This window comes from Meles meles, chromosome 3 (genome assembly GCF_922984935.1).
Source record: "Meles meles chromosome 3, mMelMel3.1 paternal haplotype, whole genome shotgun sequence".
NCBI classification, from domain to species: domain Eukaryota; kingdom Metazoa; phylum Chordata; class Mammalia; order Carnivora; family Mustelidae; genus Meles; species Meles meles.
This window is the reverse complement of record NC_060068.1, coordinates 135,688,021-135,715,685: the sequence shown is the minus strand read 5'-3', so window position 1 is coordinate 135,715,685 and position 27,665 is coordinate 135,688,021. Positions and strand designations below refer to the sequence as shown.

At 42.8% G+C, this 27,665-nt stretch overlaps 1 protein-coding gene across 4 annotated transcripts; it reads right to left on the bottom strand.

Moving 5' to 3' along the window:
* HAVCR1 (hepatitis A virus cellular receptor 1) lies at positions 1–26,921 on the bottom strand. Of its 4 annotated transcripts, none has more exons than XM_045998754.1 (9): positions 26,864–26,921; positions 21,328–21,385; positions 18,763–19,101; positions 15,321–15,404; positions 10,528–10,635; positions 7,738–7,793; positions 3,877–3,988; positions 2,883–2,919; positions 1–710 (listed from the first exon to the last, which is right to left on the bottom strand). In XM_045998754.1, the coding sequence occupies exons 2-9, from the start codon at positions 21,371–21,373 to the stop codon at positions 596–598; spliced, it is 897 nt and encodes a 298-aa protein (XP_045854710.1). In that variant the 5' UTR covers positions 21,374–21,385; positions 26,864–26,921; the 3' UTR covers positions 1–595. The 4 variants fall into 4 exon arrangements, with proteins under 4 accessions (XP_045854710.1, XP_045854708.1, XP_045854709.1 ...); XM_045998752.1 differs by lacking the exon at positions 26,864–26,921 and adding an exon at positions 24,907–24,954; XM_045998753.1 differs by lacking the exon at positions 26,864–26,921 and adding an exon at positions 21,581–21,738.
* Positions 26,922–27,665: the final 744 nt, after the last annotated feature.

The following is a 27,665-nucleotide window of genomic DNA, read 5'->3' as shown; positions in this document are numbered from 1 at the left end:
GGAAAGCCTTAATACTGTTTATTTCCAGAGCCGTGCGAAATCAGATTGACCTGTAGTGGTGAAACCACATTCACTTCTATTTCCCCATGGGGAAAATAAAGACCTGTGTACCCCCGTAATTTGAAAGCCTCGGGGAACCTAAGAAATGTTAACATTTGGAGTTACAAGGTAAAAAAACAAGAGATTGTCATGAAACTGCTTCCAAGTGAAGTCCTTTAAGTCCCACATCAGATCTGCTGATTTTAACTGTGCTCTTCTTGACAGCTTTGGTGACCAAAGTGGTAGCTCTTCTCTCACTGGTGAAAATTCTTGATGCATATAGGTTCATATGATCCAAAGAGAGTATGTAATTATAAAGTGTTCACATTTGGGAGAAACATGAATGAGTTTAGCATAAAAAATTAGGACTCTATGGCCAATTAGGGTGACTATACACAGATGAACCAGTCACTCTACCCAACCTAACTGACATGTTGGAATATCATTGGAAATTAACATAAAAATCATTCTAGGGCTTACAAGAACTCTGACATGGTGGTATCTTGTCATTGTCTCCCACAGTTAAGGACATAAATCCTTAGAGGGCCACTGGGTCTTATTCCATGACATAAACATTGTCCTCAATAATGTAGATATTGTCTTCTGCTCGGATGCCCACTTCGGCTGCACTTTGCAAAGCTTCAGTCCGAGGGTTGTTCATGGAAACCATGCTACAGAAAGAATAACATGAGTCTTTAAGGAAAAGCAGACCACTTCTAAAGTATGACAAGCACATTCATGTAGATGCAGGCAAGGCTGGGTATTTGCAACTCCCAGAGCCCTATGAGTGAATAGGAGATCCGTATTACATTGTAGGAGAGTTTGATTAATGAGCAGGTAGAAAATCCAAGTATTCTCCTTGAGAAAACTCATGCAATAGAATACAAAAATGAAAAATCTGAGAAGACGGGTGTCAGACATCAAACTGAAGTCCTAAGTCAAGGTGCATATTCTCAAGAGTAGCTAAGAAATGGTTTGGCTGCTGTTTTTCTGTGGATTGTACCCTTCTGGAGAAGGTTATTCAATTTATTTAGCAGTCTACAACCTGCATTTAAGATAAACCCAGAACACAAAATGTATCAGAACATGTTAGATACAGTAAAACAGTATTGCTTCACGTAAGTGTGTACTGGCTCATGGTGTCAGCAATCTTACTGTGTCAGTGATTTGAATTTGAAAGCCACAGGTTAGGCAACGTTCCTGACACAGAGTCATACCGTAAGTGTACAGAAAGGTCATGTGTGCCATTTGGATACAGCTGCTGTTTTAGAATTGGTAAAGAGTGCCTGTTTGCCTGCCCAGAAATGCTCATGGACACACTGTGGCTTTACTCAGCTCTGATCTTTAAGTGACCTCTCATACATGTTTGAGAACAGGTTAGGTGTCAGTAGCTTAAAATGAGTCAGTGTGATATAACTGCAAAAAAAAAAAAAAAAAAGAAAGAAAGAAAGAAAAAAGTCACGAAGAAACGTTCAGGGTTTTTGTTCTTTTTTTCTATTTATGTATTTTTCTATTTTATATTTTTATAAAATATATATTTTATATTTTACTAAAGTATTTTCTTTTATCATTAGGTGATAAAAAATCAGCCGTTAGAAACAAATTAGCAGTGAAAGAACAGAGATCAGCTCAAAGAATACTGTTTGCCATGCTTTTCTGCCTGTTAGGAGCAATTGCTTTCCTCCATTCTTGGATGCACATAGTCAAAAGCTTCTGTTAAGTACGGGTGTGGGACTCTAAAAGATCAAAGACTGAGTTTTTTCACCTGCCATGTGGTGTGCCTTTGGATGTCACTTAACACTTCTAAGCCTGTTTTCCAGTCTGTCTGCTGACAGTAACAGTGCCCCTCTCACGGGTGTATTGTTACAACAGGCATAACTGCTATCATAGAAAGCATAGAATGTGCCAGGCATTGTTCAAGATGCATTCAGCGGATTGGCTCATGTAATTAACTCAGATCTAAGAAAGACTGTGGGCAATCAGTCAATGAAAGAGAACTGGAAATAATGTGGGGCAATCTAAGAGGATGGGTTTTGAATTGAAGACCTTGCTTAAGGCCCAAGCGGTATGTACCAAACAAAGCAAGCTACTTGGATTTGGAAGTTAGTAGTGGCTTCCTACTATTACGACTATTCTAGCAGAGGACCACAGACCATATGCAAGCAAAGGGGATTTAAGTTTTAACTGTGCAGCAGGGTAGATTTTAAAAATTTGTAAATTCCATTGTCTATGCATCCAGATAACCAATGCAGCCTGCGAATGGAACAGCAGGGGAAGATAGGAACTGTGGAGATTGGGAGGCACTTGCCTCACCACAGTGCCTTTGCACTTCTTCCTCCTGGAGTTGTCTTCTTCCACATCTTTACAGAGCTGCCTTCTGTTCTTTGGGACTTCCTCAAATAGCCCATTACCTTGCTTCATTCCCCCCCCCCACAGTATTTGTGTAGAAGCATAAAAAGGATTCTATTTGCTTATGGTTTTATGTCTGTTTTGTCATCTCTTTGAAATATAGCAGACCCTCACTAAACATTCAATAAACAAAGCACTGAGTGAAATTAAAGAACAAACCAAACAACTCATTCAAATGTTCCATCAAACAAAATTTGTGATCTCTTGCTCGAAGAGGTTAAGACTGAAGTGATCCTTCTGTAACAGGGGAAATTTCAGAGAAATATAGAAAGATAAACATATCCCTAGAAGTTGTGTATAACAATAGAGGTGCTCATTAAACCAGATCTTCAGAGTTTAGGAGAAAAAGAGGAAAAGGACAGAGAGATATTTTTCTTTATTTTTGGTAGAGTAGAAATATCAAAAGGTACTGATACAAACTCTTTCGAACTTACTTTAGTTGTTCCAGCTTGTTTCTTACGCAGAAATATTCTAAATTGGAGAAGAGTTGAAGAGAAAATTAAACACATTGAGATCTTTTTTCAAACAAAGTATATTATTTCTATTACTTTCCTATAAGCAAAATCTGCACAGAGCTAAAGCCTGAAAAAATAAGTTTAGAATAAAGAATGTTTAAAAGAAAAAAGAAAAAAAAAACCCAGACTGGACGATTTCCAAATTACTCAGGTAACTCCTTTTGAGTCAGTAAGACCCAAAGAAATCTCTTAGTATGAAGTATTTAATTTTCATTAATGGTTTAGTGTATTCACCCACATGCCCAGACTTACTTTAACACAATTATTAATAATTGAATTTCATTTTTAAAAGTGAATCTTTCGTAGGAGACAGGCTACACATACATACATACCACACCCCATGTGCAAACACAGCCACATGCCACACACCCACACGTGAACACACATACACCACACACACACACACACACATACATGCACAGAGAACACACATACACACCACATCCCCAAACACAACTGCTGGATGGCTACCTTTCAAAGCCCTTCTAGCCCTAGCCCTGAAATCAGTTTCTCGTCCAATGTTTCATCTGCCTCTCCTCTTAAGTGGGTCTTGTAAAACTCAACAATATCATCCCTCATGGGGACAAACATGGTTTCTGAGGGGAGTGAGTATAAAAGGACTGAACGAATCATATATATAATAATGGTGTGTTGCCTTCCAAATCCCAAGTCTACCCAAAACAGTCTCATTTCTTTAATATTTAATTCAATCAATTTAATTTAATTAATTTAATTTAATTAATCTCTGGAGAATTTATATTGCATCTTTCTATTTACAGGCCAGTAATTTTAAAAAAAAGAGAGAGAGAGAGAAAACAGTTTAGGAAACAGAAATGTATGTGAAATCTCAACCACATGGCCGTTTGCCTTGAGAACCCTTGCTCTGTTCCCGCAGGTACCTGCAGTGACTTACTTTTGGTAATCACGACGACCAGCACGGTGAGCAATACCGCAGCGGTAATGCAAATGCCAATGTACAGTCCCTTACTGGTGGTCATCCACGGATTCTGAGCCAGCGACACATGCTAAGGAAACATCGGTGCATCGAAAACACATTTTGTTAAGAGTTATGGGTACAAAACATTCCTTAAGGGGTACCTGGGTGGCTCAGTCAGTTAGGTGTCTGACTCTTGATTTCGGCTCAGGTTGTGATCTCAGGGTCATGAGACAGAGCTGAGCATGGAGCCTGCTGAAGATTCTCTCTCCCCACCCTCTCTCTGCCTCTTCACCTCCTCCCATCCCGCCCCACCCCACCCCACCCCATACTCTCTCCCTCCTTCTCTCAAAAAAAAAAAAAAAAAGACATTCCCTAAAACAATGTACTTGAATCCATCTATCTTTGATGGCCCTTGGCTTTTTCTGGCTCAAGAAAGGCAAGACCACGCTATCTGAGACAGTAACCATATGGTGAAATTCAAAGACCATTTAAAATTCAAAATGTATTTGGGGACAGTAGAAATGTTTTATATCTTGAGTGGGTAGAATTTACATAGGTGTGTGCATTTGTCAAAACTTAAAACTGTATGCCTCGGGCGCCTGGGTGGCTCAGTGGGTTAAGCCGCTGCCTTCGGCTCAGGTCATGATCTCAGGGTCCTGGGATCGAGTCCCGCATCGGGCTCTCTGCTCAGCAGCGAGCCTGCTTCCCTCTCTCTCTCTCTGCCTGCCTCTCTACTTGTGGTCTCTCTCTGTCAAATAAATAAATAAAAATCTAAAAAAACAAAAACAAAAAAAACCCTGTATGCCTCATATGGGCGTACTTTATTATAGGTAAATTATACACATTTTTAAAAATCAATAAGCTATTTCCATTAAACATATCCTGATACAAAAAAAAACCCATAATTTTTGTTCATATATAAGCTGGCCTGGTGATGGTATCTGAATGTGCTAAGTTATTGAATTTGGTCTTTGCTTAGACTCCTTTTTTTTTTTTTTTTAAGCTGTAATTCAAGGTTCTTTGCCTAAATAAATGGACTTGAAAGTAGATGCTCACAGGCGTGGCCCTCATTAACAATCTACCTGAGATGCCGCTAGCTGGGCAGAGATGCAGAAATTTGTTTAAACATCCTAGTGCAGTTTGCAAGGGCTCACCACGTACTGGAATAAAACTGAAATACTCCAAGCATCACACTCAGCCCTTTTACATAGCTTAGCTCTAATCCTAAAGACATTCCAGAGGGTAAGTATTCAACAGAAAAGAAGACCAGAGCGAAGTATCAAGTCTCTTCCTATATAAAAGTTTAATATCAGGGTGCCTGGGTGGCTCAGTGGGTTAAGCCTCTGCCTTCAGCTCAGGTCATGATCTCGAGGTCCTCGGATCGAGCCCTACATTGGGCTCTCTGCTTGGCCCTCTCTCTCTCTCTCTCTCTGCCTGCCTCTCTGCCTACTTGTGACCTCTGTCTGTCAAATAAATTAATAAACTCTTAAAAAAAAAAGTTTAATCTCTGGAGTCAGGATCCCCTCTCTTCGACTTAGTTGCTGTGTGACCTGGAACAGGCTATTTAGCCTCTCCGAACCTCTGTGTTTGTGTCTGTCAACTATAGATTAAACAGGGTTCTTGGCAAAGGTACTTTCATGTACTCCCTGATAAATACTCTGAGGAAGGTAGGGGATAAGGGAAAGTACTTAGTGTTTGGGCTTAAAGGGGAAATGGCCAGGGTCTGGGAGGTTAGAGTGGTGTTGACATTACTTGACCAGTGTGGGGAGTGGGGGAGAGGGTAAAGCGGTTAGATGTAACATGGGGCTGCAGGAGGGAGGCTTTGCTTTCATTTTTTAAAATATGACATAAAAACTGAATGTTCATTTTAGAATGTGCAGCTCAGCATGAAAAAAGGTAAAGTAAAACCAACCATAAACCTAACTTCCATTTTTCATTATATATTCTTCTAGAACTTTATCCTCCTAGTGTTTCTCTTAACAGAAGCAACTACTATATTCAATATATGCTACTACACACACACACACACACACACACACACACACTATTTTAACGGTTGCTTTTTTCCCTTAACAATCAGTACTGTCTTCCCATGTCAGTAAACGCACTGCAGTGACTACATTCTTACCAGCAGTATGCAGGCATGCTTAACTGACGTTGAACATGTACATTGTTTCTAGCATTTTCATGATTATAAACAGCAACAATTAGAGCAGCTTTTCTCTTACATCTTCATGTACTTGTTCAATTCTCTCCTTTAATAGAGTCCAGAAAGCTGACCTTCTGGGTCAAAATATATGTTGCATGTTTTCAGGATATGGGGGAGAATACCTCTCAACATCCTCAGAGTCGAGACACAAAAGGCCCATGATTTCACTGTTGCCTGTTGTGAACTTGCTTCTAAATCGCTACTACTCGCTGCTAACCACACCTGTCTACAGGGAACTGACGTCAAGAACAATCTCACCACTCAGAAGGTTATTTTTGTCTCTTTTGTTTTTTGGTTTTTTTCATCCAGCATTAAGTCTAGCCATATAGCAATAGAAGAATCATTTACATAGTGGTTGTTCCAACATTTAGTAAGTATCTACAAATTCTACCCATATCCATCAGATCAATCAATGCCCATGCCACATAAGTTGTTAAAAAATTTTTATATCAATCCTATGTAGTATTACCACTGATGTATGTGACATAAAGTCATCTGACCGCCCCCCTCCCGCTAAATAACCCCACCATGCCCGAGCTTGAATTCCTCTTATCATGGCTGTGCTGTCATTTCTCACTACTTGAGACGAGAAAGATTATTCTCACACCTCCAAACTCTTTTTGTTTGCTGTTTCGGAGAGTTATTTGTGCATACTAAAAGGAAACTTATTTCTTCCAGAGGGAACCAAGAGAAAAAGTCCTACTGATAAACTTGTCTAACTTATTTGCAAAGATGAGACTTCAATGAGCATCATGAGATGAGGACCCCTCAGATTTATCTCAAGCTCACTGTGGGAAAAGTAAAAGAACATCCTTCAAAGTCACAAATTTACTTGGGGTGCCTCGGTGGCTCAGTCCTTAAGCATATGCCTTCAGCTCAGGTCATGGTCCCAGGCTCCTGACATTGAGCTCCACATCTGGATCCTTGCTTGGGTCCTGCTTGGCTCCCTGCTCACTGGGGAGTCTGCATCTCCCTCCGGCCCTCCCCCTTGCTCATGCTCTCTCTCCCTCTCTCTCTCGAATTAATAAATAAAATCTTTTTTTTTCAAAAGTCACAAATTTATTTAAGATGTTAATACCTTAATATGTCATCATACGGGGAGGTTTACGTATAGAAAAACTCAACAGTGGCCTCAAAGTACCTATGAAGGACGGCAATTGGGTTAGGAAAGAATATGAGAACCCACTGGAGCAACCACATGTTTGCTGACATAGTATTTTTGTTCTGGGTGGCCTCCACTCCATTGAGTCAAAGTGTGTTATTTCCCTAATGATAACTAAAGTCTTCCTTGGTCTATCATGTTAACTCATTCTCCTTAAAGCAGTTCATTCTTTCTTGCTAATTTCTTTTCAGGAGACAGTCTGTAGTATGTGTTATGTATGTATCTGTATGTGTACACAGAATACAGTATCATTTATCAAACTGTAACACACCAGTCCACCTGTATGAACTTTTCAAAATTAATTAAAGTATCCCTATCTGAGTCAAATTATTTTCTTATTTTTTTAATTTCAACTAGAAGAATCAATCTGTGGGCTAGTCTTACAGAAATATTCTCTAAATGTAACTCGCTTCCAGGGAGACATACAAGTGAATCCAGCTAATAAAGCAGGAAGAAAAATGCTTACAGTTTGATTGCTGTGCCAAAGGCCATCTGAAGACTGTGTCACAGGGCCATTCCCATCTGCTCAACAAGAAAGAAAATTAATTATAATTACAAAAAATATTGAATTTTCACTGTAGACACTAAATATATTCACATTGCCTTCTGGTGGTGAGTGAAAAGTTGAATAAGAATATGGGTGAAGTGCTGCAGACACTGCAGAAGTCATACCAAGTTACTGAGCAGTATTACTCTATCCTCTAAGGTTGTGTTTCTTGACCATTTTGCCTTGGACCCTTAAAAATGGACACTGTTGGGGCGCCTGGGTGGCTCAGTGGGCTAAGCCTCTGCCTTCGGCTCAGGTCATGATCCCAGGGTCCTGGGATGGAGCCCTGCATCGGGCTCTCTGCTCCACAGGGAGCCTGCTTCCTCCTCTCTCTCTGCCTACTTGTGATCTCTCTCTGTCAAATAAATAAATAAAATCTTTAAAAAAAATGGACACTGTTTGCCATCTTTATGGGGAAAAAATGCACATAGACACAAAGTTTTATCTAGAGAATTAGGGGAGTCGCAGGGGCCCATCCTTGGAAGTGAGTTAAGAATGCCGCTTAATGGTAGATAATTGATATTTTCATGCCAGCTAAGAACCTGTCAATGAGTGCCCAAAGACCACATGCACATCCAAAGATCAGGACCACTCTATTCCGAATGGATATTACAATGGTTTCATTCAGAATGTGAGTAAAATGTACTACGAGATCTAAAGCAGGTGGTAATGTAACTCCTACATTATATGCCAATGTGCCCAGACTCTGATCCAGAAATATTTTATAAAATATCCATTACATCAGCTGTGAAACTAATATATCTTACACTGCCCCAAATCCCAATATAAAAGGATACTATGCCTTAAAGCTTTGACTGTTCCGGTTTTACTACTAGAGTTTTGAAATACTGATTTTGTAAATACAGCTCGAACTATAAGCTGTAACAGTACCCCTCTCATGAAGTTGTCGAACTGGATGATGTACATTAAGGACTGAACACTATATTAGGTAAATATTAGCTGTTATTAATTATTACGCTACCCTGGAAGGAGCAGCAGGGAGAGAGAGAGACGCTGTGCAATGTACCTCCAAATACCACGTCATTCTATCATTAACATCCAGGGGCAAATACCACCATCACACCCGTGGGCACAGTCAGTGGCAGGCCGTGGAATTGGGAGCTGCCTGTCTCTAAAGCAGAACTATTGGGCTTCCTTAATCTAGCAACAGCAATCAACGAGACCTGCCTTCAAAGAATTAAGTGAGAGAACTATGACAGCTTCCCGGCACATCCCTCTATCCAGTGTGGGTGGCGGCCATATGAGCACCAAAATCCCTTCCAGCCCGAATGAACATTCTTTGCTCCTTCGAGTCTTCAGTTCGCTGAAGGCTGATGCAGGCACGGTGAGGATTTGGCTCTAGACCCTCAGGCACGCTGCCAAGGTGGCATCGATCGCTAAGTCACAGGGGACGCAGCTGCTCCCATTTCTGTTCCACTGTGGAAAGCTCTACCTTGATCGGGTTTTAGTCCTATGATTCCCCACTCTGATGTGCTTCCCACTGGCACCGGAAAAGCGTGTGGTGTGGCTGCTTCCCCCTGCTGCTACCTTGTGTTTCTCTTTATTTCCACTTTGTTTTTGTGCCCAGAAGCAGTTCACACTAAGGATTCCACTTTCAAAACCAAATGTCACCATTATCTAATCCCAGCTGAACAGGTCCCTCTGTGACTCTGTGGCTGCAGGGCCATTTTAAATTAACCAGCTTCCAGGAATGACTGGCAAAAGGTAAGCCATGGCGGGAAGGGGGAGGGCCCTACCAACTGGCAGCTCCAGGACACAATGAGTCACAGACATTACAGAGGAGTCTTCCAAGGTTGAACCTGTTTGGATTCAGCACAAACATAAGCACAGGTAAACCAGCTCTGCGTTACAAAGGGGTTCAGCCTGTGGCATTGCCCCAAATAACCTCTCTGGGTAATGGAATTGTCTGGGGCAAATGAGAGGATTCAGCATCACCTCTCTCTACTACAGGAAAGACAGGTGAATCTTGGGTTTCAAATAAGCAAAGATTATATGAGACCTGCTCAGAACGGGGATAGTGGGACCAAAACTGGAGAAGACAATCGACAGTCCCAGGGAACATGTGGCTTGGGGCTGGTGCTGATGTCCTCAGCCCATCTCAAAGTGTCCACATGCAAGTCTCACAGGGTAGCAGGGGAGCCTCCTAGATGTACTTAGGGTCTGGGTCTTCGATGAAGCATAAATATGGTTGACCAGTTTGGTCTGGATACTGGAGAGCTGGATTTAATTGATGTATGGCTCTGGCCCAAGACAGCAAGCCCACTAATAAGTCTGGAGTAAAGAGCAGTTCATCTGATTAAGAAAAATAGTGCTATGCATGTGGGTGTGCCCAAATCATACAAGCTCCCTGGGCCAGTCAGGTGTATGGATTCTAGACTTTGAAGAAAGAGTCGCAGTTGCTATTGTGTCTATTACTTACCACCTTTTAACTAGGTATTAGTGTTTTCATCTCATTTAATCCTCAAAAGCATCCTACAAGATCGTTGCTATTCCATCCATTTCACAAATGATAAAAACTGAGTGTAAACGAGTAAGACATTTGCTCAAGTCACATGGCTGACTGCAGCGGCCAGTATCAGCACTCCCGTCAGATATCTGTGCCTCATTCGGAAGGGGGTCTTTTACAACATCTCAACAATTATCAAAATCTGAGTACTCCCGAGGATCCAGGAAAGAAAAAGGAGTTACCGGTGGGGCAGGAGTACAATGGTGAATTGGTGGGTTGTCTTGTGCTCCTTTCCCGTCGCCCAGTAGGCTGGGTTCCTGCTGTCTGCAGGGCAGAGGATGAAGTAGTTTCTGGAATGAAAAGAATGAAAGAACTGTGCTCTCCTTGTAGAGGAACACTCCACCCTCAACAAAAACAAAAAACAAAACTAAAATCAGGAATCACCATCCATTTCCCAGCAGTGCCCACAGCCAGCCATCCCCCGAAGGCAAGCCTCGTACCCACCCACTTCCATTCTTTCCAACTTCCTCTTAGAAATGTATTCAAAGATGGCCTTGAGGCACTAAACAGCCATCTAGGTGTACCATTATCAGGAAATCTGATCTAGAAAATGGTCTGGAGAGTTTATCAGTATCTAGAGTTATTTCACAATTTATCTACCCCTAGGATCTCTCTAAATGTCCAAAGCCTACAACAGCACACCGTACATAGGACATCCAATTAAGCTTTTATTCCTTTATTCCTACCAGTAATACTTCACTTTCACAGAAATAGGGCATGGGAGTTTGGGCTAACTTGCCCGTCCTCCTCCCAGATAGCCCCATCTAGATTTCCTGGCCTTATTCAAGGTCCACATTATCCATCCACACATCTTTCCAGGGAGGTACACATACGGATCAGCACAGAACACATATGCACATTACTTAATTCCTTGAGGTCTCTTTCCAGGTGACAACACTGTCCAATGTCTGAACTTTGGTGATAATTAACAACTCTCGGATCTTGGGAAGTCAAGATGGCAGGGAAGTAGGAGGAGGCGCCTTTTCAACCTGTACCCTAAAGTGAGCTGATTACCTACCAGGGAACTCCGACCACCCATGAAATCAGCCTGAGATCAGAATTATACACATCTGGATCTCTACAGCAGCAGAAGACGCCAGTGGCAGGTAAAGCAGAGTGGGAACATCGGACTGATATCGGAAGATAAACAAAATGGGGAGGGAGCCACCAGAGGCGACCGATTGTCGCCAATATGAGAGTGCCCTGCATCTGGGGACCAGCATTAACTTGGAGTCTGGTTGAAAGCACTCAAAAAACAAAGAGCAAAGGATCACTGGGGGGGGGGGGGGGGAAACAGTGGGAATCTGGGCGGTTAGGGACAGGGACTTAAGTCCCCGGACCCAGGACAGCCTCCCTTGGCGCTGACCCAGAGAGAGTGTGGCGGAGAAATCGGGTCTCCGTCCCTGAGCCGCCAGTGCGCCTGACCCACCAGCGCGCCCGAGAACGAGTGGGGTCCGGCTCCCGTGAAGGGCTGGGAGCCTGGCCAGATGGCAATCCTGAAACACGCGCGTCCCATACCCTCCCTTGGGAGAGGTGCTCATAGGTGCTAGCCTGGAGCTCGGCATCGGGAAAAACCAGACATTCCCAGCCCGGGACAGCGGGAAAATCTCAGTGTGCGATCTCTGCTCGGAACCTCTCTGGCGGTCTGGAGCTGCCTAGACAGCCGCCGCTGCCCTGGTTTTGGGTACAACGAGGAGCTCCTGCATCCCCAGGGACAGTGACTCGCAACCTACTCTGCCAGCAGCTCTGCAGAGCACTCTGAGGCTTCTCTCTGAGAGGGAGGTCGGGGTGCAGTTTGCTCTCCTCTAAAACTCCAAAAACCATCAAAAGCTGTCAAGGCGAGAGAAAACAGATGAAAGAACATAAAAACCCCCCAGAGAACAAAAGCCTGAAAAAAATACAGTTTCCTCAGAGCCCACCCCCTTGAGGGGAGCGGGAGGACCTAACTCAGGGAACATCATTGTCTGAAAACCCACGTGGCAGGCCCCTCCCCCAGAAAACCAACCAGGAAGGAAGGAAAAAAAAAAAAAAGACTACAAGAGAACAACCACCACTACTTCATAAATACAACTTTTATTTTTAACTCTTTACCAATATTCTGGTTCTTTTTTTTTTTTTTACATACATATAGCTAATTTTTAACCTATTTACCATCACACTGAGATGTCCAGTACATCAAATTCCTTAATAACCTTCTAACCTGAACTTTTTGATACATACACCCATGTTTTTCTTTTGCTTTTCTATTTTTTAATTCTTTTTTTAATTTTAACTTAGTTTAGTCTAGTTTATTCTTTTTTAATTTTTATTTTCTACTATACATATAGAGTTAAACTTCAAGGTAATCCCCTTTCCCCAATCAATGCTACCCCTATAGGCAAACCAGTTTCTAATCCCCCTGTAACTTAGGAAAGTTGAGTCCCTTAACAGAAACATCAAGATACATCCAGGAAGAATCAAAATAACCTTCCTTACCCACACTGAGAATTTTTAACCACTCTCCCAATTTTTCCTTCTGCCAGTGTTTCTGTGAATTTGTGTTTGTCCTGATAATATATAAATCTTATACTTGGGGTTCTTTCTGATGAGGTTCTTCCCTTTTTTTGCTTATATATATATACATTTTTTTCTCTTGTCAGATAATTAACAACTCTCAAAGCCCTGTTCTCAGTGGCCCTTGACCTGGCTCCTTCAGCACTGGCATTCTGTCACTCCTTTGTGAAGACTGATTTCCCGTTGTTATCTGACTCATCTGCAGTTTTGCACCAAAAAGCTTCACTAAGAATTTTCCAGTACAGGGCCAGGTTTCCCTTTCCTTTCTAAAATCACTCCTTTCTAATATCTCACCTTATGTGCAGCTCTGATCACTTGCCTCTGTGTATTTTCTTAACATTTCAAATATTTCATTTTATATACTTTCCTCAGAGAGCCCCACAAATTTTAGACCATGTTAGTGGTGCTGGCAGGATAAGAACTCCCAAACCTGGGCTTTTCTTCCCTTTCATTGGTCTTTCTGTTTTCCCTTCCCCACAGTGGTCTCCACATTTCAACATCACCCTTTCCCGTGTTCTGAGCTATTTTCCTGCTTCTCTCTAATGCTCAAATCTCTAACAGGGTGTAAGTCTGTTTAAGAGCTAAGAACAGGACAACAGTGAAGTCAGATGATCAGAATCCTTACTCAACTTGCACCGGTGTGAGGACCTCTTGGGCTTAACTTTTTTCCCCAAATTTGCATATTAGCAGGCATCTTTTCTCCACGTCTAAAACATTCCACCCAACCATGCCATGAATATTTTAGGCAACTAGGATACAGAAGAGACACTGAGCACAGGAAGAGCATGGATGTAAAGATAAACGTTCCCACATTAGATCTGCTCCAGCACACACCTCCTTCCTGTTCAACTCAACTCAAACTCAGGAGAAAACTATCAAGACAAGGATAAGGCTTAATTAGTACTATCCCTGAGAAGGTCACATGGACACATTGGCCAACACTTTTCTTCTGAATCTTTGCTTTAAACATGCATGTTCACCAAACCAAGGCCACTAGTCCACCCCCATTTGCAAGCACAAACTAAGTATTACAAAGCTAAATCAATACTGAGAAAGTCAAGTGTGTTCAGCTGCCTTGAATGAACAAAACTGTTTTTCTTATAAACATTCATGGCTCCCAAATCTCAGTTTTAACCTAAAGCCCCCTCTTCCAAACTCAGCTCAAGGCCCAATCCTTCAGATCCCTCCTGATTAAATATACATGTGGTTCAATAGGGGTCCGGGGAAATCAATATGTTCCACCGGATCTTTCTGGCTAAGAGAATGTGACATCTCTGTTCCTCCACAGAACCCAGCGCCACTCCAAGGGGTCAAAGAGGCTTTACAAATCTCCACTAAAAGTTATCTTTTTAATCCTAGAGATAGAAAGTTGGAACCTAAACTTGTCCTCAGAATGGCAAGCTACTTTCCTACCTTTAAGTCAAATTATTCTCCTTCTGTATTATCTAAGTCCTTATTTATCAGAAGTTTAAAGTATGAACCATGTGGTCTGAATGGAAAAAAAAAAAGATGTGTAAGTTCTAAGTCCCTGAAGTCTTTAAAATCTGATGTTTACTTTTTCATCAGTATAAATAGTATCTTTCGTTATTTCCATGCTGCACGAATAAATTAAAGAATGCTGGAAGCAAAACTGTGTAAGCAGACTGACTGCCCAGAGAAGACAGGGTAATGGTATAAAGGGTTGTTCACAGATCAGGACAAATTCATCCAAACATAAGGTCGGTGCTCATGGTAGAAGACACAATCCAATCGTTAAAAGCACAGTCCCAGAATTCAACTTAATGGAGATTCAAGTAGTTTCTATCCATGTAGCTTTCCACAATGAACTCAGACTCTGTGCCTTAGTTCTCACAACTATAAGACGGGACTGAATCACACGTATGTGCCTCGGGGTTGTCATAAGAGTTAAGAAATATACTTGAAAAGTACTTAGCATGGTTCTGTCACACAGGAAACAAAGTGAATGTTAACTTCACTGAAATTTCACCCTCAAGTGGAGGTCTGGCTTCAGAATGGACTAACTGATCTCTACTCAGAGCTCCTTGTAATAACAGAATCTCATTACCTGGACCCTTGTTCTCTGGCATTCCTATTTTTTTCCTCAAAAACCTGTGCTCAACTGGGCCACTCCACCCTCATTAGATATCTAAGATCAGTGGTGTGGCTTTTTAGGGGGTGTTGCTAATAATCAGTGCCCTGGAGAATCTGGCCAAAAGCTATGAGTTCCTTTGCTCTAAAAATGATTATCTATAAAAAGGTGCATATGGTTTGGGACAGGGGTTCACAGACCCTGTGAAGCCCACGCTTGGAACCCAGGTAAGAACCCTTAGTCTAGACTGTACTTCTGCCTGAACACAATGCCTTGGACGGTCTACATCCTCTCATTAGAAGACCTTGGGGCTCAAGAAACACATTTGTTTACCTGGCTTGAGGTTCTGCGTGGGTGCTGGCGTTGAAGAAGTAGAGGTAAAGACCCTAGGTGAGGTTGGAACACTGGTGACCTCAGCTGGAGTTAGAAACCAACATGAAAGCAAGGATTAATCAAGCAGCAAGAAACAAGAGCCTCGTGCTGGGCCCGTGACTAATACGACCAATGAGAGGCTGTCCCCCGGCAGAAATTAGGCACTAATCTTCCCTGAACTTAGAGTTCTTGTCATTGGTTAACTAGAATCTGTGACAGAGGAGGGCTTTGAAGACATACTTGCAAAAAGGAAACAGCTGCACTAAAACGTATATATTTGGGGAGGTTCAGAGGTGAAAAATGGCACCTGCGATTTACACTGAAGCACTTTGAGAAGACCAGTCATGCATATCAGATTTATGCATCTTCATAAACATCTGTGAGGTAAGGAAAATGTCCAGAGCCTGAAGCAGCCTTTATCCTCTCCACGGTGAATGACTAAGACTTTAGTAGGAGTTCCCAGGCCTAGAATGCTTACCAAATAAATAGCATTCAGTCCAGTCAGGCCTGAGGGTGACATAGGGGCAGAGGGACCTGCATCCTAAATGAGGACTAACTCACAGCCATTAGCATATGCTAGATGAATCCCACAGATGAGTTACATTTGGTTAGAAGGTAAACTAAACCTTTTACGGTTCCTTCCAACCTAAGATATAACAACAGTTAATACCATACCGTTGACTCTTTCCAGATTCTGCGGTGGTACAGGATTCCAAATCACTTAGTCGGGGTATCAGAGCTACCCAGACAGAGCGAAAACCAGAAGTTAGCCCCCACACAGGGCCTGGCACCAAAGCAAACCAATGAAGGACTGAATCAAGAATGTATACTTTTGCTCTCACTGGGCACCCTTTTCTCTGTATGAAGTTTCCTTACATTTCGACCTAACTACAAAAGAAAACCATGTCTCTTAAATAGGGTACACTTGGTTTGCGAACTTTTCTTTCTGAAAGACGCAATTTAATTTAGAATCTGAAGAGGAAAACACTTCTTTCAACAAATATTTGTGCATGTCTATCACAGGCAAAGCATTAGTCCAAAGCAGACTTTGGAAGGGTCTAGACAGTCAATGTTTTAGGCCTCGGGGGCACTTGCTCCACTCCCCGTTAAGGGGAAGCCACTGAAGACAATATATATGCATGGCTGCTCAAATAAAAATGTATAAAACAGCGGGCCTATTCTGTAATCTGATCTACAGCCCTGATCCCAGGGCTAGGGTTTGCTGACCCTGATCTAAGGTGTAGTTAGCAACTCTGAAAAAGAGTACAATCCAATCCCCTCCTTCCAGTTTAAAATCTAATCTACAAGGGGGAAAGCACACACGCAAAACATCTGATCAAAGGAGAGGAAGGGAAACAATAAAGAGGGGTAACCTAATCAAACTGTCTAACGAGCTTGTTTTCTTCAGTTGGTAAATATTTTCCCCAGGCTGAAGGGAGCAAACTGTACTGCAGATGCTGGTATAAAAAAGCCTGAACAGAAGTTGGAAGAGTAAGCTTAGCCAGTGGAAACCACAAGCAAACTTAAGCAAAGAATTGGTTATTGGAGGCAGAGTCTCCTTGGCTCTGTTACAGACCCTCTTCCCACTTGACAGGGCACTGGCCTTGTAAGTGCCCACCTACTAAAGAATTTTGAAGCACTTTAAAAGTGTCCTACTCATTTCTCTACTAGATCAATTCCTAACATTCAGCCATACCAATAATAAATTTTACAAATCCAAGAAAGTTGTAATCATAATCTCTTCTCCACAGGCTGCTTCCTCGCCTCTGTCTAGAGCACACGATTATCACCAGCCTCTTTTGGCTTCCTTAAATTGCTTCCCACAGATGGTTTCCCCCTCCGTCAGCTAGTTTCTCCATCAGAACTGACCTTATGTCGCTAGTCTTCACAAAAGAAACAAACCAAGTCCAAAAGCTGGGAGATTGCAAAACCAAGTTCCTCTTAAGAAAATAAAGGAAGAAAGAAAGAAAGGAAGAAAGAAAGAAAGAAAGAAAGAAAGAAAGAAAGAAAGAAAGAGAGGGAGGGAAGGAGGGAGAAGTAAAAGAGAGAAAGAAAGGAGGAAGGGAGGAAGGAAGGGGAGAAAGAAAAGAAAGAGATAGAAAGTAAGAAAAAGAGAGAGAAAGAAAGAAGGAAGGAAGGAAGACACATAGTTTATTAAGGCCACAGGTATTGGGTTCTATTGTCAATATCAGAGCTTAGCGGAGGGAAATTCATTAGGAAGGAACACTAGAAACTGGGAAATCCTGAAGAATCCACTCTGTTTATCCAATGGTAAAGAAAATGGGGATTTTCACATCGAGACAGATTTTTGGATTTCATCAAATTCTTAAAAACAACTGGTGAATAGTCTTTGGGATGTAAATGTTTTCATATTGCAGTATAGTCACTTTAATTTTTAAACAACAACTTTGTAGATATGATATGAAATATGCCTCAAAAAATCCCAGGCAGGGCAGAGGGAAGGATGGAACTATATATCCCTTTACGATATATATGCAACTAGACTGAGCTGACGGTTGTTATACCTGGGTGCTATCCCTACTTGACAAGACCTTGTATTATATTACCTATTCTATATGTTTGAAATTCTCCAAAACAGTTTTAAAATGTTTAAGACATTTGAAAATTCTTCTAAAACATAATCTCAGAGAATAAAGGGCAGTTCTTTAAGTTAAGCAAATTCAACTTGGTAAGAATGTTCACTCTAGGGGCGTCTGGGTGGCTCAGTGGGTTAAGCCTCTGCATTCAGCTCAGGTCATGATCTCAGGGTCCTGGGATCGAGCCCCACATCGGGCTCTCTGCTCAGCAGGGAGCCTGCTTCCCCCTCTTTCTCTGCCTGCCTCTCTGCCTACTTGGGATCTCTCTCTCTGTCAAATAAATAAATAAAATCTTTAAAAAAAAAAAAAGAATGTTCACTCTATTTCACAATGGAACATTAAACGCTTTTTCATGAATGAACTAGCATTTTTTAAAAATTTATTTAAGACAGAGAGACAGAGATAGCACAAGTGAGAGGAAAGGGAGAAGCAGGCTCCCTGCTGAGCAGGGTGCCCAATGCAGGGCTCAATTCCAGGACCCTGAGATCATGGCCTGAGCCAAAGGCAGATGCTCAACTGACTGAGCCATCCAGGTGCCCCTGCACCAGATAGCATTTTTGAAAACCTGCTTTAGGAGACAGTTTGCTGACTGGGAAGATCCTCTCCCCTATGGTCTTGCTCAAGACTGGTTCTGAATACTTCACTTTATACCAACCGAAGTTACTCTACTTTCCAACAGTTACTGAAAAACAAGACTCGAGGAACCTCCCCTTTCCCTATTAAAGGAAGAGAAAGTCACTACCAAACAGGAAACCTCTCAGTTCACCCACATGAAGTGATCAAAGGAAGACAGAAGACAAGCTCACCTGGCTTTATCTCCAGTGACAGGGTGAGTTTCATATCATTGAACCACCCCTTGTGCTCAACACGGCAACAGTAGAGACCACGGTCAGTCTGGGCCACATTCTCTATGGTCAAAGACACGTTCCCTCTTAAAATGTTTCCCTTTAGCTTATAACGTGGGTGCTTCCGAACGGTGACATGGGATCCATTAGTCCAGACCACTTCATCTGAGCAACGGGACATGGGACATGCCCCTCGGCCCCAGCACATGGTTGTGACTCCAGGAGCTGTTGAGTAGGTGCAGGGCAGCGTGATGGAATGACCCACCACTCCAATCACTTGAGTGTAAGAAACTACAGCATCTATAAATAAAGAGAAAACAGAGCATGAGGACTCAATCTTTTAATTTTACATGTATTTTCATTTTTTCTTTTTACATAGTTTATTTCATTTGTAATCATAGGACTTTGCATCTTCAATTTAAAAATTTGTTGTAAGCATTTTTACATTAACATATTCTTTAAAAGCATTATTTATTTGGTATTTGTAGATAAAATATAATTTAAACTTTTTTTTCTGTATTTAGGATGTTTTCTAACAGCACAGATGTCTAAGAGAAAAGTTACCAAGACAAAGGGCACTGCTATTATCATTCTCTTGATGAACATGGCCAAATTTCTTTCTAAAAGGTTTGAACCAAATGACACTCCAATAATACATGACTCTGTATTTCATTCTGTGTCTGACAGGTATATATGCTTATTCAGTAGGTTAATACTTGTGGCTTTCCTCCTCTCCCAGATTCAATCACTGCCTCAACTGAAATATGTTTGAAAAATTCGACTGCATTTTAAGTTTTAAGTTTTATTGCAACTTTTTAAACTGCTGTTGTAAATGAAGTCACCGCACAACACCTCTCTTGTTAGAAAAGCAGAGCTGTTTTGTTTAAAGCATCACTGGCTTTCATCTGCAGCAACATGGATGCAGCTAAGCAAAGTCAGTCAGAGGACGACAAATACCATATGCTGTTATTCATATATGGTACTGAAGAAACAAATGAACAAAGGAAGGAGAGAGAGACAGAGAGCAAGAGAGCAAGAGAGAAACAGACTCTGAATTATAGAAAACAAGCTGATGGCTACCAGAGGGGAGGTGAGTGGAGGGATGGATGACATAGATGGTGGGGACCAAGAGCCCGCTTATTAGGATGAGCCCTGCATACTGTATGGAACTGCTGAGCCACTTATGTACACCTGAAACGAGTATCACACTATGTTGGCTATACTGGAATTAACATAAAAAACTGATTTTAAAAAGTATTATTGGTTTAAAGGCAGAAGTCTAGTAAACTCTTCAGAAATCAACTTTTAGAAAATGTGTTTTTAGGGGCACCTGGGTGGCTCAGTAGGTTGAGTGTCTGACTCTTGGGTTCAGCTCTAGTCATCATCTCAGGGTCATGAAATCAAGCCCTGCATCAGGCTCTGCGCTCTGTGCAGAGTCGGCTTGAGATTCTCTCTCCCTCTCCCTCTGCCCCTGCCCCTGCTCACACTCTCTACCTCTCTCTAAAATAAATAAATAAAATCTTTTTTTTTTTTTTTAAAGCAGCTGAGGTTTACCATGGGCTTTAGAATCAGTCTAAAAAAATCCAACAGGGACCCCATCTCGTAAGTTGATACTAGCCCCACAACTGAGTGAGGCCCACTTCTCCCATGAAAACAGAGAACTGGAAAATACTCAATCATCTACTAAATTATGCCACTTAAAAACAAGAAGTCTCTCCTGGAACAGTGGTATAAAAACCTCACGATGCCAAATGCAATCAAGGTAGCCCTTAAAAGAAATCAGAAATTCACCAACCAGTCATATTTAGAATTGGGCTATGACTTTGGGAAATGCTCTGGAAAAAAAAATGCTCATGGTTACATAAGATAAGAAAGTGACTTTTTCACTGAATTCTTACAATATTTTATTTTGCCTAATATCATTTTTGGATTACAAATAAAATATGTTAATCATAAAATTCAAGTTATGCAATGTAATAAGAAATGAACTTTCCCCCATAATTGGACTTCTGGAGATTATTGTTTTTAAAATTTCAGATTATGTCTATTCCTAACTTTGTGAAATGAAATGTATTTAAAAGAAATAGCTGCACCTGATTTAAAAAAAAATACCAAAGGACACAAGATAGTTCGATGAAGGACTGGTATCCTTTCCATCTTAGCCCAGTCTCCTCTCCCTATCCCCTCCCACTCCTGCTAACACTGTTACTATATTTTTACATACACTTGAGTAGTCCATGCTCATACAACTATCTAACCAGCCCTTTGTTTGTTTGTTCAAACACAAATGGCAAGATATGACACAAAGTTCCTCATACCTGGTTCACTCACCCGTGGATTTTGCAATTCGTAGCATTTAAGCAATTTTTTTTTTTAGTAAGATTTAGCCTGGTTCTTTGCTTACCAGCTGACCCACTAGCTCCCACCAAAGCCCAAGCACATCCATCCTCCTACACCACACTTGCATATCTCCTACACTCTCATATCCTCACGGTTTCCCAGACCCCAGCCCACCAATTTGCTTACCCGTCAGAAGCAGCAGGAGGCCTGAGATGGCTACCCAAGGTTGCATGATGGTTACGGCCTGAAAGACAGAAAAAGCAGACTGGTAGGTGTGCGCCTTCCCAGATGGTCTTGGAACAAGTATTAATTCTGAGTTTGCAACTTCTCCTTTCACCCTGACTGAGTCAGTCACATGAGCCTGCTCCGTTAGCGATGAGAGACCAAGCACAACAGCTTCAGGTCTCCGTCAGCTCTGGAATGGCTGACCCTTCTGTACCTTGCAAGGGACAGCAGACCCTCAGGTTCAGCTTCTTCCCCAACAGAGTCCAAACTGCCCCCTGATGCTGACACAGGGGATAAAGAGAGCAAGCAGGAAGGAAACCAGAGGTAATTTCGAAGACAGAAACTCTGGGCTCTGTAGCTAGGATGGTCAGTGCCCAGTCTTCATCATACTGTCAAGTTTGCCAGTAGCAAGGATTCACGAAGACTGTGAATCACTGTGCCCAACCATTCGTGTTACAGGAAGCAATGACTCAGACTGTATCTTACTGAGTGATGACAAGAGAATGCTTTCAGGAAGCACATTCTGGACCAGACTTGGGTTCTGATCCCAGCTCTGCCACCTGCAAAGCTGGGAATCCCTGCGGGTTACTGAGCACCTCCAAGCCTTGATTTCCTCATTTGTAAAAACAGCTCTAAAAATACTTGCTCTGTCTCCCTCAAAGGATGGTTATAATGAGCAAAAGGGATGTGGGAGACCTTTGAAAATGAAACCTAAATACGCATTGACACTATGCAAAGTTTTTGGAGAACTTACTGTGTAGTGGGCTCTATGCCAAGCACCCACACGCATTTAATCCTCACAGACCCCCATGGGCGGGTGTTGCTACCAACCTCATTCATGGAGGAGGAAACTGAGGCTTGGGGAGGTTAAGTGAGCTGAGGTTCCAGCCCAGGTCTTCTGACTTTTGCTCGTAATTATTGAGCCATAGAAGTATGTGTAAGCCTGCCTAGTACTTCATTAACTGCCCTTCTGGTCCAAGGATTCAGTCACTCCCTCCCAAGGAAGCACTGATGCTCCATCTCTAGGCTGCCTGCAGCCCATCATGGGCTTCGTGGAAACATGGATGGTGGACTGGGTATGTGGCGCTGGGTCCCATGCTACCTGGAAATGTGACCCCCAGACTTCAGCAGTCTCCGCACTTGGACAAAGACCTAAAGCCTGATGAGAGACCAAGCACAACAGCTTCAGGTCTCTGTCAGCTCCGTCAGCCAACTGGTGGCCTGAAGACTGTATCTGGCCCACAGAAGTACTTTGTACTTCATTTCTTGGGGAGCCTGGGTGGCTCAGTGGGTTAAGCCTCTGCCTTCAGCTCAGGTCATGATCCCAGAGTCCTGGGATGGAGCCCTGCATCCTGCTCTCTGCTCAGCAGGGAGCCTGCTTCCCCCTCTCTCTCTCTGCCTGCCTCTCTGTCTACTTGTGATCTCTGTCTGTCAAATAAATAAATAAAATCTAAAAAAAAATTCATTTCTTTGAATTGGCCATGAATGGCCAAGATTTGAAAATCTAGAGAGTGCATGTGAGAACTCAGCTTTTCGGCTTTGTTATGAGATACAGTGAGATGGCCATTCATGGCCCATACCACCCAGTGCCCTTAAAAGTGTGCCCTTTCAAACCTGCTGCTGAGCAGTCCCTGGGGATGGGAGGGGGTGGTGGGGGGCAGGACTTGGTGTCTGAAGAAGGCCTTGGCTAGAGCAGGCCCTTGCTTTAGACTCTTTTCCACCTCCATGAACACAAGCTCCTTCCTGACACTGGGACATCACACAAGCTGTCTACTGGCCTATTTGCTGAAATTCACCTCTTCCACAAAATGGGTCTACTATCTGATCCGTAAAAGCCCTCCTAGCTTTTCAATGGCCCACACCTGAATCCAAATAGGTAACAAGATGAGTTCTCGCAGGGGAAACACTCGTTTCTGGACACCCACTTTGTTCTTATTCTCTGCCTTTATGTACTTGGAAGTAATAAAATTGACCCCTACCTTGACCACTGCCAAAAGTCAGGGGACAAATTCTGAAATGCCTCAAAAAGAATTAGGTCACATCTTATATTAATTAATTTGGGAGCAAAATATGTCATGACTAGTTTTGTTATACTCAGAGACTCAGCCAAAGCCCACCAGGTCAGTGATAATGATTTTTCTAATTTAATTCAATCCTACCAGTTATTATCCATATATGGAGGCTCGTGGGACGTGACTCAATAAACCAAGAATGAAAAAAACCCAGGATTGTGCAATCAGGTGGAGAGACAAGTAAGTAAGCAACTAATAAAACTGGGCAGAATGATGTAAATGGTAAATATATAATCAGACTGTGTCACTCTTCCCCTTATAACACTCCCATAGCTGTCTCAGAAAATTTAAAAACAAAGCACTCACTTCCTACCCAGATGTACAAAGTTCCCAATAGTGATCTGGATTTCTTCTGTGTCTCTCTCCCCTGCCACAGGGCTCCCGCCATTTGGGCTTCTTTCAAATGTGTCCCCACATTAGGACTTTTCCTCTAGTGGTGCCCTCTGCCTTAATCTCTAATCCTTTACCCCACCAGTTTCAGGTTTCTCCTTTTCTTCTCAACCTCTTCTTAAATGTCGCCTTCTGAGACCTCCCTCTGTCCCTTTGTCTAAAGGAGTCAACCAGTCACTCTACTACACTCTCATTTACCTATGCAGCATTTATTCCCTTGTTTCCCTTAATTGTGTGTGTGTGTGTGTGTGTGTGTTGTCTATCCCCCCTTTCTCTTGTACTGTTAGAACCTTCCATGAAGATGGGGTTATTCCAGAACACGGGTGTTGTGCAACATAGTAGCTGCTAGCCACATCTGACTACTGAGTACTGGAAATGTACTAGTACAACTGCAGTTTAAAAAAAAATTTAATGTAATTTAATTTTAATTAATGTAAAAAGCCATGCATAGCTCTGGTATTAGAAAGTACTCAATTTTAGGCCATCATCTCCTCTAAAATGGTATTCCTGATATATTCCTGAAACACTATTAAGGGATCCAGTTAGTACTGATTAAATATACTAATGGAAGCATGAAGGCATGGGGGGGCGGGGGACAATCATTCAGTGACGGGGATGGGGGCAGGGGAGACAGGAGGGAGTGGCAGAATAATCCCTTAAAAAAGTGACATGTAAGGTTCATCATCGGAAAAATGGGGGAAGGGCAGAGGGTGTTTTAAGTGGAAGAAGTCACCAGCAAGAGCCACAGTGGGACACAGAACCAAGGTTCTGAGAGGTCCACTGACTTACAATTTTGTAGGACTGAATTTTCTGGCGAGTCCATCTCCCATGACAACCTCTATTGTGTCCTAAAGGCCCCCCCAACAGCATGGTTTTGTTCCGTTTTAATTTGAACCAAACAACCTCCATGATCACTACTCTTTAGTGCCAACCTTGTGACCCCTGGAAGGCTCCATCCCGAGTTAAGGGGTAAGGCCCAATGGATGACAAGCCTCAGGCAGCAAACATGAATTTCCAGCTGCTTCCTCTACCTGAGGAGCAGCCAGCAGGTGCACCGAAGTGATGGCATCAGGCTTACCTTTGAGACGGGTTCTGGAGCTGCTACGTTGAGAAGCATGAAGACCTGTCAGGAGACTTCTGGAGCATGTCAGGAGAGAGGAAGGGATGAAGAGTGGATCGTTCAGGCTCTAGATATTTACAAAGCAGAGCAACCAGGATTTCCAACAGGATATGAGGTGTAGGCGCTTAAACATGACTCCGAGGGATTTTGGCCCGAGCCAATGGTCCAACTGGAAGTGCCACCAACTGACCCAGGGAAAGCTGCATGTCATGCAGGCTTGGGAAGGACCAGCCTGGATTTTCAAAGTGTTGAGTTTAGGGGGAGGCTGCTGGAGTTCAGGAGATGGGTCTAGGACAAAGATACATATCTGAGAGTCATTGGTACAGAAATGGTATTTTAAAGTCATGAACCTGGACGAGATGCTCAAAGCAATGCTTGTGGCTAAGGATTAGGTGCGGGGGAGGGGGGTCCTTCCCGAGAAGGTTGGAGCGGGAGAGGCACCAGTACATGCACAGAAGCAAAGCAAGGAGGTAGGAGGAAGAGCAAAGGTAAAGGGGATCCCAGAAGTCAAGTGAAAGAATATATCCAATGAAGAGGCAATGATCACGCAGCAAACATTGCTGCGATTGCAAAGGATGAGATTTGTCCGAAGAATGGAGCCACCTGGGAATCACTCATGACCTTGACAAAAGCAGCTGTGGTGAAGAGCCGCTGAGTGATGGTTTACTTTCCCAATGGATGTTACCCCTCAGAGAAAGACATTCACAAGGAAAGGGGAAATTGAGAGAGCCCTGGAGACAGGGAACTCTTTCAGGGAGTTTTACAGGGAAAAGGGAATGGAAGAGGGAGTTGGGGAGCAGGGTCAAGAGAAAGATTTTGAAAATGATAAAAAATAGCAGCAGGTTTGTATGATCTGGAGATGATCCAGAGGAGGAAGAAAAACTGACTCGGGGGAGGGAAACTGTGTGGAGTACGGGAGGGATGAGATCAGTGCTCCAGGAGGGGACTTCACTTAGACATGTCCACAGCAGCGCATCTGTAAGAACACATGGACACGGGATGAATGTAGGACCATCTGGCAGCAGGAAAGTGCCCCTGGAGGTGGGGGCATGAAAAGGAGACCAGCCAACAAGCTGGCAGTGCTCCCTGGCTACCCTACCCTCAGGCACAGGCGGTGAGGGAGGGGTGGGAGACTCCATATCCCAGTACCTTTTTTTTTTTAATCTTTTCCAGTACGTCTCCCTTCCTCTAAATAATCTAATCAAGTGTCTCCCCCACCCTAAAAGCATTCAATGGCTTCCCAATGCCTAAGCCCGAACTCAGAAAGCTACCCACTCCCCACCCCCACACCAAGCTGACCGCACCCTTTGACTCCCAACCCTCACAAAACTAAACTAAACCATCTGCATCGGCTAAGTTTTCTAAGCCCAACAGTCTCTGACACAGAAAGCGACCATGATGAAACCTGCGAAAAGTCAGAAGCCAAAATGAGGTTCTTCCTCGACAGTTCATTACACTTTATACAAGTAGTTATCTTTTACAGCTTGCAAGTATTTTTTACAAATCACAAAAGTCGGTAAGCCAAACCGCCAGTGTAGCTGTGCTCGAGACACACATATTCCCACTTTCAAGGTGTTATATAATACCCACGGCACAGAGGAGGGGAGGCCCAGCAAAGGTATGTGTTGACTCAGGTCACACAGCCTTCAAGTAAGCCTCAATAAATATGGCTTCCTCCACAGTTACACTATTCCTCTCACGGAGGTTGCCCAGGAAAAGCACAAAAACAACTCAGACAGTGAAAGACCATCAAGATTCTATTTGAATGAGAACCTACTTCCAAAGAAATACAAAGATTTACCCAACTTTATGTGAATTTCCCCTAGTTCCTCTTGGCCTAGTCATCACGTCCTAATAGCCTGCATAATACTGAAAAAGCTCCAGCAACAGAACTTGTGGTTTCCAGAGGACTTACCTATAGGTAAGCTAGGACGCAGTTCTCCAGCTCCTCTGGTGGTCTGTCACCAAGCCTCCCTCAAAGGCTTTTATAGAGAAGGACGACTTTCTCCCAGCATTCAGTTCTTTATCTCTTCTGCCACACCCATCTCTTTGAGAGTTGAGTTTCTCCAATCTCCCAGTCTTTTCTGCTGGAACCCATCTATTGACTAACTCACAGAGGTTGTAAGGAGATCTAAGTGTGCTGTTCTCTGCCAGTCGGTGTTCTCTGCTAGGACGCTTTTCAAAGATTCAGCAGAGATCTTGATGTTACATCAGGCTCCAGACCCAGAAAGCCATAGAAACTTTGAGACTGCTTACGCATGAAGGGACCTTAAACAGGGGCCAAATCCCTCAATCTTATAGATGAATACAACAAAGAATAAAAAGAAGAGTGTGGGACCCATAGAGGTCACTCAGGTCAGATGGGGTAGTGAGAGCCAGGTTTGCCTACTCTACTATTCTTGTCACTCAACAAACATGATTTCATCAAGTGTTTATTAAGCGTCCACACTAGACAACAGAACACTCTAAGCACATAAAGCAAATCTCTAGTCCTGCCCTCGGAAGTTTAGGAAAACAATCTGCCACCTTTAATAAGAAAGAGGTAAAGCTATACTATGCTCCAATCGAATTTATATATTCATCTTTCGGACGCTAATAACAAGCTGGTGAGACTGGGTTTGGAAGCTCTAGATGACAAGGTCAGAAAGCTGGCCCTGAGCCGAGCCCCTGCTCGCTCGCTAGGGGGCACTGTTTGCATAAAGCAGAAAGTTTCCCCA